General features: G+C 55.3%; 1 protein-coding gene across 1 annotated transcript in view; it reads right to left on the bottom strand.

The window, feature by feature from the left end:
* Positions 1–12,674, bottom strand: part of LOC103711791 (TATA-binding protein-associated factor BTAF1) — a 64,253-nt gene that overhangs the window by 31,067 nt on the left and 20,512 nt on the right. Inside the window, exon 12 of the mRNA XM_008798074.4 lies at positions 1,104–1,315. Within this exon, the coding sequence (XP_008796296.2) occupies positions 1,104–1,315 (212 nt within the window). The remainder of the gene's footprint in view (positions 1–1,103; positions 1,316–12,674) is intronic.

Here is a 12,674-nt window from a genome sequence, read left to right as displayed (position 1 = left end):
ATCGAGTATAATTTGTCATCCTAGTTTTCTATAGATAGTTAACATGTACATATAAATGTTAAATTCATTTGCATATACAAAACAGGATTTGTAGTTCAAGAAATATTGTTTAGTTGATCTTTTAATTTGCTACTTTAGTACTCTTAGTAGAAGAAATGTCCAATAAATATAAGTCACCATAAAGATAACCTGAAGTTACCTAATGAACAGTATTACAAAAAAACAACTGTAGAGGTAGACAAATATTAATATTCTTTCAGGATAAAGGAAGGGAGAGCCACCTGCACTATAATTAATTACCTGGTCTTAATACTTGAGGATGCACCTCTCAAGATTCAAACTCATAACCTCTGGTTGCTTGGTAAAGGGGAAATGACCACTAAGGCAAGCACCAGTTCATCAATCAAGTATCAGTACATGTCTTTCCAATATAAAGGTTCACTTTGAAGATATGGCGCACCTAAAGCCATCAGGAATCATCATATGCCTTAGATGACTTACTTTTTAGAACTAAATCACTAGTAGGTTCCTATTAAAATAAATAGGAGAGGATTATCCAAAATAAATATCCCTTACAAATAAATTGTTCCTCTTAGGATTGCAACACTTTCCAGTCCTAAAACAATTTAAATATGTCCAAATATATTAAGTTCTATGTTTTTTTGCTTTCATCAAAATATTACTTTTCTCAGTTTTTTCTCTTTTTACTCCCTTAGTTTGTTCCTTAATCATTGCCATTGTGGATGTTGCTTGGAAGCACATATGAATAGAGTCCAGTTCTGATGTCCAGTAGATAGGTAGTATAAATATGCAGGCCAAATAATGAAATGAGTCCAGCTTCAATTTGTTTTGCTGATGCTAACAGACCTGATCAAAGTGAGAAAATGACTAGTCATGAATAAAAGTTAACATGGACAAAAAAGAAAAATAGCTGCCTTACTCAAAATACGTAAATGTTTTGCCTGATTTTTTTTCACATTATTGAAGTCTGGTGTGAATTTTTAAACCTAAAAAACAGTTGTACAAAAGTTTCTACCTAGCTTATCACTTGTTCGATAAAACAGTAATGCTCATAAAGATGATTGTAATGAATGAGCAATTACCTGCTTGTGGATGGGCTTAGGTCATCCAAGTCAAGCAAAATATCCCAAAGCAACATAACCATTGAATGCAATGTTTTGTCATCAAGGGAGACTATGGCTGCAGCAGCAGGTATTAATGCCTCAGCAGCAACTGCCCTAACATCATCATCTGGATCCTCGAGCCCAGCTCTACAGGCAGGCAGGACATAAAATAGTAAATCTTGAAGCATCTCCTGGAAATCATACATGAACTTTATCATCAAAACACAAAATATAAAACAAATATGTAATTTCTTCAAGTATGCTATAGATATCAGTTTATTATATAGGCTTTGCAGACTTCATTCTGAAAAGTGTTCATAGTAATACTGAGAACTTCCAAAAACAAAAAAACATTCACTATGAGTTTAGGCATGTTAAAATGTTAAACCAATGAAAAGAGAACTAAATCTGAAGATATAAATGAAGTGAGATAAATCAAAAGACAGCTGACTAATCTCCTAGGAAAAAATATGCCTTTAGGCATCCAGTGTGCTTTAATTTATTCAAAAATATGACATAGAACTATGTGGCATATCTTTCCATAATTTGTAGAATAGCATGGCAATCACATTACATTGTTAATTACTATAACCAATATATAAATGAATTATCACGTCACGAGCAATCAATGAATTATCACATCATGAGGCATTCTGATAATCCATCAAAGTTTTAAATCCCTGTCCCAGACCCTGTATGGGTCAGGGACCAATTCTGGATGGTATGTACCCAACACTTGAACAGGTTGGCATCCCAGTGATTCACAGGGACACCAATTTTTAATTTTTTTTATTGTTGTTTTTGATGACTATCTAGGATTCTAGAGGGTCTTCAGGCTTTGTTTGTAATAATTAGGAATAGAGGGGGGTTTTAAGCCCAATATTGGGCTTATGGTGTCGACACTGATACCACCACCTTTTTATAGTGCCTACGACATGAGTCTCTCTCCCCCCTTCCTCTCTCTCCTCTTGTTATGTTGTAACTTATATTTAAATGATGCATTTTGGGCCTTTTGCCAAAGGGCTAAGGCTAAAGTCCAAACATTTTATCCTTAAAAATATCTCCTAATATAACCTTTCAAAATTGATATTTGCATGTATACCCTCAATATCGAATTTTGCATGGATACCCTTCTCAATATCGAATTTTGCGTGAATATCCTTTCAAAATTGATATTTGCATGTATACCCTCGTAAAATTCTGTTATTATACAAATATCCCTAATATAACGGTTGTTCTAACAGTATTAAAAAAATCACATTTATATTAATTAAAAATAAAATAAAAATTTAAAATGACGTTATTACCCTTATTCTTCCCTCCCCACCCCCACCCCCACCGCCCCGCCCCACCGCCCCCGTGCTCGGCTTCAGAAGACAGCTGTTCTTGTGCCAGAAGAAGAAGAGAGGAGCTCCACACAGCTGTGCTCTGCTTCAGAATCTCTTGGGCCCAGAAGAGAGAGAGAGAGAGAGAGAGAGAGAGAGAGAGAGAGAGAGAGGGCTGCTGGTTTGAGTTGGAAAGAAGGTGGCTTGTCTAAGGACCAGAAATGATGCTAAGTAGGTGGCTTTAACAGCACTGATCGAGTTGGTGGTAATGCAAACAGAAAAAGAGAAACAAAATCAGGATAAAGGCTGCACAAAGCCACCTAAAATCCAGCAAAAGCTCAGAGAAATGAGTTTGCTTTGTGATAACAAGCAAGAGAGTCGCTTCTTTTTTTTGTGTGCGGGTGGTGGTACTATTGGTCATTTTTAAGTGAATTTATGGTGGGTTTTCAAGGCAGACAGGAAGGAGATATGGGTTTCTTAGGAGCTTGTTAGCTTGCTCCCATGGCCTTATTATTCTCTAAAGGGATGGGAAATGCCAGCCAATGAGGAAGGAGAACAGGGAGGAAGGAGATCGCGAGCGAGCTGCATCGCGTTATCGGGCCAACCTCGCTCACCATGGCCTGTGGGATCTTGATCTCGCTCCCCATGGCCCTCGCCATCGCGATCGTGATCCCGATACGCTGGGGGCGGGCGGGTGGGCGGGAAGCCGCCGGCGGGGGGGGGGGGGGGGGGGGGGGGGGGAAGCCGCACGCCGTCCAGGGGGCGGTGGGTGGGTGTAAGAAGCCGGGCGCCGCGGTTGTGCAGGGTCGGGGCGGGGGGGAAGCTAGGCGTCGGGGGGCGGGGAGGGGAGGTGGGGGGTGTGAGAAGGATGAGGCTAATAACGTCATTTCAAATTTTAATTTTATTTTTAATTAATATTGTTACGGAGGGACTTAGCCACCATGCCCCACGTGACCGGCACGCGCGCCCAGGAAGACTACGGCAGCCCCTTGATCCAGCAATCCGACCCCGAGTCGGACATCTTCGTCTCCGCAGCCCGACCCCGAGTCGGCTGCCCCTTGATCCAGCAATCCGACCCCGAGTCGGACATCTTCGTCTCCGCAGCCCGACCCCGAGTCGGACATCTCTCGACAACGACAGGCTATTTCCCAGAGGCACGCCGCGGCCCTCTGCTCCACTACTCCCTGCAACGGTCGTATCCGGCGCTGCTCCACGATCCCCTGTAACAGCCGTACAAAGCGGAGCTCCACTACGCCCTGTCATGGCCGTACCCAGCGCTGCCCCACGACGCCCTGTAACGGCCATGTCAGTGGCAGCTCCATCGTGCTACACGATGACCAACCCCCCAAAAGGGCCCCCCAGCCTGGTATATATGCGGCTGGGGGGAGAAGGGGGAGGGTAAGCAAGAACTTCCAGAGCATTCTCCTACTTGCTACTATTATCTTTCCTTCTCCTCCAATCTCCTCTGACTTGATCGTCGGAGGGCCCCCACTACCCCAGTGGTGGTGCGAGGCTTGCTTGCAGGTTTCCCGGTGGAAAGTGGAGCGCAATCAACACCAACCAAGGCAACCCAAACGGAACCCCGTTCACACCGCTGTGCCAATCGTTCTCGGTTTGGACCACCAGCAACAGTTGGCGCTAGAGGAAGGGACGAATCTCAGAGCGATCGTAATGGCACGGCGAGGTGGTCGTGGAGCTTCCAATGCCTCCGGTCGCGGGGCCTCTCGCGCCTCCGGCCGGGAGGCCGCTGCGTCTCCAACACATTCTCAGCAACACTCCACCGTTCCACCCCCCATTCAGATGGTCGAAGCCGCTCAGTTCGACCAGTTAGCCCAGCAGGTTCGCACCCTCGCGGAGGCAGTGCAGAACCTGCAGGGTGTGATGTCTCGGGCGCCGCAGCGGGCCCAGGAGCCGCTGCTCCCTGAGCGCTCACCTGTCCTCCTCAACCCGCGCTCCTTCCTCTCCCATGGGGAGGAGCGCCGGCGCGAGGAAGATTCTCGAGCACGGTCCATTCTGCCGGGACCTTCCCATCGGAGCTGCGCGGGGTACGAGAGGCGGGCCCGGGCGCGTTCCCAGACCCCCCAGTCCTCAAGGAACCCGCGCTCCAGTCGGTCCCCCTCTCGGTGCACCTTGTCTCCCACCCATCGGTCGCGCTCCCTGGACCGGCGGGTGGACGATCTCCACCGACAACTCCAGGTCCTGAAGGGCCACTCCAAAGATCCCTTCGCCGACTTGGAGATCTCCTCCCAGCCGGCGCTTGCCTCGAGGATCCTGCGGACCCCGAATCCGCCGGGGTTTAAAATGCCGGCGATCGAGCCCTATGACGGGGCGGCGGACCCGCGGGATCACGTCGAGAGTTTCAGGACCCTTATGCTCCTCCACGGAGCATCAGATCCTCTCCTCTGCAAGGCCTTCCCGGCGACCCTCCGTGGCCCGGCAAGGGCGTGGTTCGCCGGCTTGGAGGCTAACTCAATCCAGTCATTCGACCAGTTTACTCGCCTCTTCATCACCCATTTCGCCGTCAGTAGCCGGCGGCGACTGGTCTCCGACTCCCTCTTTGATGTCCGGCAAAACGAGGGAGAAAGTTTGCGGGATTATCTTACCCGCTTCAACAAGGCTACGCTGGAAGTCCGGAACCTGAGCCAGGAAGTGGCTCTTTCAGCCCTGAAGCGTGGCTTCCGAAAGGGCAGACTCACCTTCTCCCTGGACAAACGCCTGCCGCGGAGCTTCCCGGAGTTGTTGTCCCGGGCGAACCAGTATGCGGACGCCGAGGAGGCGGCCGCCCACCGGAGCAAGGAGGCCGCCGAGATCCCTCCAAAGCTCGGAAAGAAAAGGCGAAAAGAGGCACGCCAGAGGAGGAGCCCGACGCCTCAACGTCGGCGCAGGAGCCTGTCGCCGGCGAGGAACCACGGCGCCCTACGCCCTCGTTCTCCGCCCCGACGTTTCAACCGGTACACTCCTCTCCTGACTCCCCGGGCCCAGATCCTCATGGAAATCAAGGGGCGGGAGGACCTCCCGGTCCCGAGACAGATGAAGAAGATTCCTGGGAGGAGGCCCTCTCGGGCGTACTGTGAGTACCACCGGGACCACGGCCACGACACCGAAGACTGCTTCCAGCTTCGGGACGAGATCGAGGCTCTCATCCGTCGAGGGCGTCTCGGTCGATATGTGAACGACCGACGTCCCCCCGCAGACCCGCGTCCGGCCGACCCGGCCCCTCAGGAGCCTCGGGAGCAGAATCGACCCGTCGCGGGCGTGATCCACACTATCACTGGGGGCTGCCCCCGGCCCGAGAGGAACGCAGGGGGCTCGACTGAAGCGTCAGGGACAGCCGTCGCGAAGAGGCAGAGGGTCGGTAATGTAATCACTTTTTGTGATGAAGATGTAAAGGGGGTTCAGACCCCCCACGATGACGCCATGGTGATCTCCCTCACTATGGCAAACTATGATGTAAGGCGTGTTCTTGTGGATAGTGGAAGCTCAGCTGATATTTTGTTTTACGAGGCCTTCCAAAAGATGAGCTTGTCCAGACAATTGTTGCACAAAACATCCACCCCCCTCATAGGATTCACTGGTGACGCTATCTCGGCCGAAGGTGTCGTTGAGCTGCCTGTGACTGCGGGCGTTGCACCCGCAGAAGCCACGGTGCGGCTCGGGTTCTTGGTCGTCCGTATTCCCTCGGCCTACAACGCTATCCTCGGACGACCCGGACTGAACGCCCTTCGCGCGGTGGTCTCTACGTACCACTTGCTCATGCGGTTCCCCACGGCGGCCGGGATTGGAGAGGTCCGAGGTGACCAACCGACCGCAAGGCAATGTTTCCTAGCAACTCTCAAAGGGAAGAAGCCCGTAGAAGCCTTAAGCGTCGAGTCCCTCGACGCCAGAGACGAGGTGGCCTTGCGGCACGAGGAGCCGGCCGAGGGTTTGATCTAAGTTCCCCTCGAGGAAGGTCGCCCGGACAGGACGATCCGGGTCGGCGCCAATCTCGACCTGGGAGCTCGGGCCCGGTTGGTGGAATTCCTCCGAGCCAATGTCGATGTGTTTGCCTGGTCGGCGGCCGATGTACCTGGGATCGACCCGGAGGTCATTTCTCACGCCCTCAACGTCGACCCGACCCACCGACCGGTAAAACAGAAGAAGAGACACTGTGCCCCGGATCGGATCCGAGTGGTCGACCAGGAGGTAGACAAACTCTTGGAGGCAGGATTCATAAGGGAGGTCAGCTACCCCGAATGGCTGGCAAATGTCGTACTTGTCCGGAAGGCGAGCGGAAAGTGGAGGATGTGCGTCGACTACACCGACCTGAACAAGGCATGCCCCAAGGATAGCTTTCCGCTTCCGCGGATAGACCAATTGGTCGACGCGACTTCCGGATATCAGCTGCTGTCTTTCATGGACGCCTTCTCCGGCTACAACCAGATAATGATGGCTCCACAGGACGAGGAGAAAACTGCCTTATAACAGACCGGGGGCTGTACTGTTATAAGGTAATGCCTTTCGGTCTGAAGAATGCTGGCGCCACTTACCAGCGCCTCGTCAACAAAATCTTCAAAGAGCAAATCGGCCGGAACATGGAGGTGTACGTGGACGATATGCTGGTGAAGAGCCGCCATGCAGACCAGCACATCGCGGATCTGAAGGAGACTTTCGCCACCTTGCGGAAGTTTCACATGAAGCTGAACCCAGCGAAGTGCGCCTTTGGCGCTTCGGCCGGGAGGTTCCTCGGTTTCATTGTCAACCAGCGGGGGATCGAAGCCAACCCGGACAAAATCAAGGCCATCCAAGATATGTCCCCTCCGACCAAAGTGAAGGAGGTTCAGGAGCTCGCTGGGAGGGTCGCCGCGCTCGGACGATTTGTAGCAAAATCGGCCGAACGCTGCCAACCTTTCTTCAAGGTGTTGAAACGCCCGAAAGACTTCCTCTGGACGGCCGAATGTCAAGCAGCATTCGACCAGCTCAAGGAATACTTGGCGTCTCCTCCCCTGCTGTCCAAGCTGCAAGAAGGGGAGATGCTCTACCTCTATCTGGCGGTCTCCCCAACTGCAGTCAGTGCGGTACTGGTTCGGAAAGAGGCAAAGCTCCAGAAGCCTGTGTACTACATCAGCCGGGTCCTACGGGATGCCGAGACGCGGTATACGAAGGCTGAAAAGATCGCCTTCGCGCTGCTGACCGCGACCAGGAGGCTTCGCCCCTATTTCCAGGCCCATTCTGTCACCCTCTTGACCGATCAACCGCTGCGGCAGATCCTCAGCAATCCAGAGAATGCGGGACGGCTGGTGAAGTGGGCAATAGAACTTGGTGAGTTCGACATCCGCTACCAGCCCCGACCCGCCATCAAGGCCCAGGCGCTCGCGGATTTCCTCGCTGAGTGCACGGTGCAGGAGGCGGAACCTAGGTCGCCGGAAACACCCAGCCTCGACCTCCCGATTTGGACGCTTCACATCGATGGGTCGTCGAACCCCGAAGGTGGAGGGGCCGGGCTGGTCCTTACCAGTCCAGATGGAGTGATAGCCGAGTATGCCTTGAGGTTCGAATTTCCAGTGACCAACAACGAGGCGGAGTACGAGGCCCTAGTCACGGGACTCAAACTCACCAAGGAGCTCGGCATCCGGCGCCTGAAGGTCTTCACCGACTCCCAGCTGGTGGTCGGGCAGGTCCGTGGGGAGTTCGAAGCCCGGAACCCGACCATGCAGAATTACGTCCGGAAGGTGCAAGCACTCATTCCCGACCTCGGCAGTGTCGACATCCAGCAGGTCCCAAGAAGTGAAAATGCCAGGGCCGACAGGTTGTCCCGCTTAGTGAGCGCAGACGCGCACAACTTGTCGAGGGCGATCTACCTGGAGACCCTGGATGCCCCGAGCATCGGCGAGGCTGGAGCGGTGATGGCGATTGATCCGGAGCCGTCTTGGATGGACCCGCTTGTCGCCTACCTCGCCGAAGGGATCCTCCCTGAAGACGAAGATCAAGCTCGGCGACTTGTTATGAAGTCCGCCCACTACGTACTCTATGAAGGGAGGCTGTATCGGACCTCGTTCACCGCCCCCCTCTTAAAGTGCCTCCGCCCCTCGGAAGCGACCTACGTCCTCGGCGAAGTCCACGAAGGCGTTTGCGGATCACACTTGGGGGCTAGGTCCTTGGCGCACAAGATCATGAGGCAAGGCTATTATTGGCCTACCTTGTTGGAGGACTCAAAGGATCATGTACGGAAATGCGACGCCTGCCAGCGCCACGCCAACGTCCAGAGAGTCCCTTCTATCCCCTTGGCACCAATCACTGCACCTTGGCCCTTCGCCCAATGGGGAATGGATATCCTCGGACCATTCCCCGTCGCTTCAGCTCAGCGGAAATTTTTGATTGTTGCAATCGACTACTTCACCAAGTGGGTGGAGGCAGAGCCGCTGGCCACTATCACGGAGGCGCAAGTCCGGAAGTTCGTGAAGAAGAACATCATTGTCCGATTTGGGGTACCTCGGGTCCTCATCTCGGATAATGGCCGACAGTTCGACAACAAGCATTTTCGTGACTTCTGCGAGGACTTCGGGATCGAGCATCGGTTCACATCTGTGTCGCATCCCCAAACCAACGGCGAGGCCGAGGTCACAAATCGGACAATCCTCCAAGGAATCAAAGCGCGAATCGGTCGGACGGGGCAAGCTTGGGTCGAAGAACTCGAGAATGTCCTTTGGGCGTATCGGACCACGCATCGGACCCCTACCGGGGAGACGCCTTTCAGCCTAACCTATGGCACGGAAGCCGTTGTCCCCGTGGAGCTCGGACTCCCCTCACCTCGGGTGGTCGCGCACCGACCCGAGGCCAATTCGGAGCAACTCCGAGGGAACCTGGATCTCTTGGAAGAAGCGAGGGAAATGGCGCAGGTTCGGATGGCGATGTATCAGCGGAGGGTGGCCCGATATTACAACTCCAAGGTCCGACCGAAGCTTTTCAGAATCGGAGACCTGGTGCTAAGGCGAGCTAAAGCATCTCAACCTGCGGAAGGTGGGAAGCTAGCGCCAAATTGGGAAGGCCCGTATAGGGTTCGCTGGGTAAACCGACCTGGCTCCTACCAGTTGGAGGCCCTAGATGGTCGAGAAATTCCAAGGAGCTGGAATTCCGCTAACCAGCGGATGTATTACCAGTAGAACGACAATGCCAGAAAGACAGTTCAAAAATGTATAACACTTTTCATTTCAATAATTTCTGGTTACAATGGCGTGCTCGTGTGATTACAAGGAATTCCCAGAGGGGAATTAGGGTGTAAAGAAAGTAAAAAAGAGGTGGAGACTCCGACGAGCTGAAGACCTGGGATCTCGAAACCTCCATCCGAAGCGGCTGCAATCCCGCCGGAAGTGGGTGCTTCCAACCGGAGGCGCCATCGGCGTCTCACGAAGAAGACGAAGAGCCGGCGCGGATGAAGAAGAACTGGACGAAGGAGAAGTCCACACTGCTCCTACCCAGAGGCGCCATCCACGCCGCACGAAAAAGACGAGGAGCCGCCGCAGACGAAGCTCCCGCTGCCTCCAGGGGAACGCCACCTCCAAGGGATATTCCGGTCCTCCCCAGTGTTAGGGGAGAGAAGGAATACATGGGAGAAGAGCATATGGAGGCGCGGTCCCGGATCAAGCGCCTGGTGCGGAGCTCAATCGGGAGGCCGAACTTCAAGGAGGGGAGACGTGATCCCGGATGAAACGCCTAGAGCGGAGTTCCGCCGGGGAGAACCTCCTTGTTGATCCCAGATGAAACGGCTAGTTGGCGGAAGTCGCAAAGGGCGCGTCTCCCGTTCCTTCGGTAGGGGTCTCTCAACCATGCGCCGGAGAGGAGGCCCACGATCCATGGCAACCTGAACAGCTCCGGCTTGGCAGGCTTCATCGCACCTGCACCTATATTTATAGCCAAACTGCGGCCCCCCGGTCGTTCCGCTGCGGGTGGCTCCAATAAATGCGGGCGCATTGAATCCGGAGCCGATCCGGCTCTCGAGGCGTATCTTCCCGCGATTTCCTAAGCGTTATTCTCCTTAATCGCATTCTTTGTGCAGGACACTCCGGGTGGCCTGTACCCCTAGGTCCACATATCTCCGCTCGCGCCCAGGCCGCATCCGCCTCGAAGAACGCGCGTATCGCGGCCGCTTAACTGACACTCCTCGCAAGCAGCAACTGGCGATCCGATTTCCCAGGTAACCCCTCAATTAGCATTTAATGCCCATCTGGTGTTCCCCAGGCGACGCTTGGAGAGGAGGAGAAACACGATCGCAGCTGGCCATGGAGAAATCCCGTCGGGCGGCAAGCGACAGGCGCACGACCAGCGAGCGGAATTTCCCGAGGCTCGGCCCTCGGATGCCAGGCTAACCCGATGATCATCCCGGGAGCAGACTAGCCTGAAGCCCCGACCGGTCGCCTCGGCTTGCGCCAGCCTTGGCCGACCAACGAGCGGAATTTCCCGAGGCTCGGCCCTCGGATGCCAGGCTAACCCGACGATCATCCCGGGAGCAGACTAGCCTGAAGCCCCGACCGGTCGCCTCGGCTTGCGCCAGCCTTGGCCGACCAACGAGCGGAATCTCCCGAGGCTCGGCCCTCGGATGCCAGGCTAACCCGATGATCATCCCGGGAGCAGACTAGCCTGAAGCCCCGACCGGTCGCCTCGGCTTGCGCCAGCCTTGGCCGACCAACGAGCGGAATTTCCCGAGGCTCGGCCCTCGGATGCCAGGCTAACCCGATGATCATCCCGGGAGCAGACTAGCCTGAAGCCCCGACCGGTCGCCTCGGCTTGCGCCAGCCTTGGCCGACCAACGAGCGGAATCTTCCGAGGCTCGGCCCTCGGATGCCAGGCTAACCCGATGATCATCCCGGGAGCAGACTAGCCTGAAGCCCCGACCGGTCGCCTCGGCTTGCGCCAGCCTTGGCCGACCAACGAGCGGAATTTCCCGAGGCTCGGCCCTCGGATGCCAGGCTAACCCGATGATCATCCCGAGAGCAGACTAGCCTGAAGCCCCGACCGGTCGCCTCGGCTTGCGCCAGCCTTGGCCGACCAACGAGCGGAATTTCCTGAGGCCTGACAACCCTCAGATGCCAGGCTAACCCGATGATCATCCCGGGAGCAGACTAGCCTGAAGCCCCGACCGGTCGCCTCGGCTTGCGCCAGCCTTGGCCGACCAACGAGCGGAATCTCCCGAGGCTCGGCCCTCGGATGCCAGGCTAACCCGATGATCATCCCGGGAGCAGACTAGCCTGAAGCCCCGACCGGTCGCCTCGGCTTGCGCCAGCCTTGGCCGACCAACGAGCGGAATTTCCCGAGGCTCGGCCCTCGGATGCCAGGCTAACCCGATGATCATCCCGGGAGCAGACTAGCCTGAAGCCCCGACCGATCGCCTCGGCTTGCGCCAGCCTTGGCCGACCAACGAGCGGAATCTCCCGAGGCTCGGCCCTCGGATGCCAGGCTAACCCGATGATCATCCCGGGAGCAGACTAGCCTGAAGCCCCGACCGGTCGCCTCGGCTTGCGCCAGCCTTGGCCGACCAACGAGCGGAATTTTCCGAGGCTCGGCCCTCGGATGCCAGGCTAACCCGATGATCATCCCGGGAGCAGACTAGCCTGAAGCCCCGACCGGTCGCCTCGGCTTGCACCAGCCTTGGCCGACCAACGAGCGGAATCTCCCGAGGCTCGGCCCTCGGATGCCAGGCTAACCCGATGATCATCCCGGGAGCAGACTAGCCTGAAGCCCCGACCGGTCGCCTCGGCTTGCGCCAGCCTTGGCCGACCAACGAGCGGAATTTCCTGAGGCCTAGCCCTCGGATGCCAGGCTAACCCGATGATCATCCCGGGAGCAGACTAGCCTGAAGCCCCGACCGGTCGCCTCGGCTTGCGCCAGCCTTGGCCGACCAACGAGCGGAATCTCCCGAGGCTCGGCCCTCGGATGCCAGGCTAACCCGATGATCATCCCGGGAGCAGACTAGCCTGAAGCCCCGACCGGTCGCCTCGGCTTGCGCCAGCCTTGGCCGACCAACGAGCGGAATTTCCTGAGGCCTAGCCCTCGGATGCCTGGCTTAGCGCCGGAAGAAGTTCCTGAGGCCTAACCCTCGGATGCCTGGCTTAGCGCCGGAAGGAGTTCCTGAGGCCTAACCCTCGGATGCCTGGCTTAGCGCCGGAAGGAATTCCTGAGGCCTAACCCTCGGATGCCTGGCTTAGCGCCGGAAGGAGTTCCTGAGGCCTAACCCTCGGATGCCTGGCTTAGC

Source organism: Phoenix dactylifera, unplaced genomic scaffold (genome assembly GCF_009389715.1).
Source record: "Phoenix dactylifera cultivar Barhee BC4 unplaced genomic scaffold, palm_55x_up_171113_PBpolish2nd_filt_p 000046F, whole genome shotgun sequence".
In the NCBI taxonomy this organism is placed as follows: domain Eukaryota; kingdom Viridiplantae; phylum Streptophyta; class Magnoliopsida; order Arecales; family Arecaceae; genus Phoenix; species Phoenix dactylifera.
This window is presented reverse-complemented; position numbering and strand designations above follow the sequence as displayed.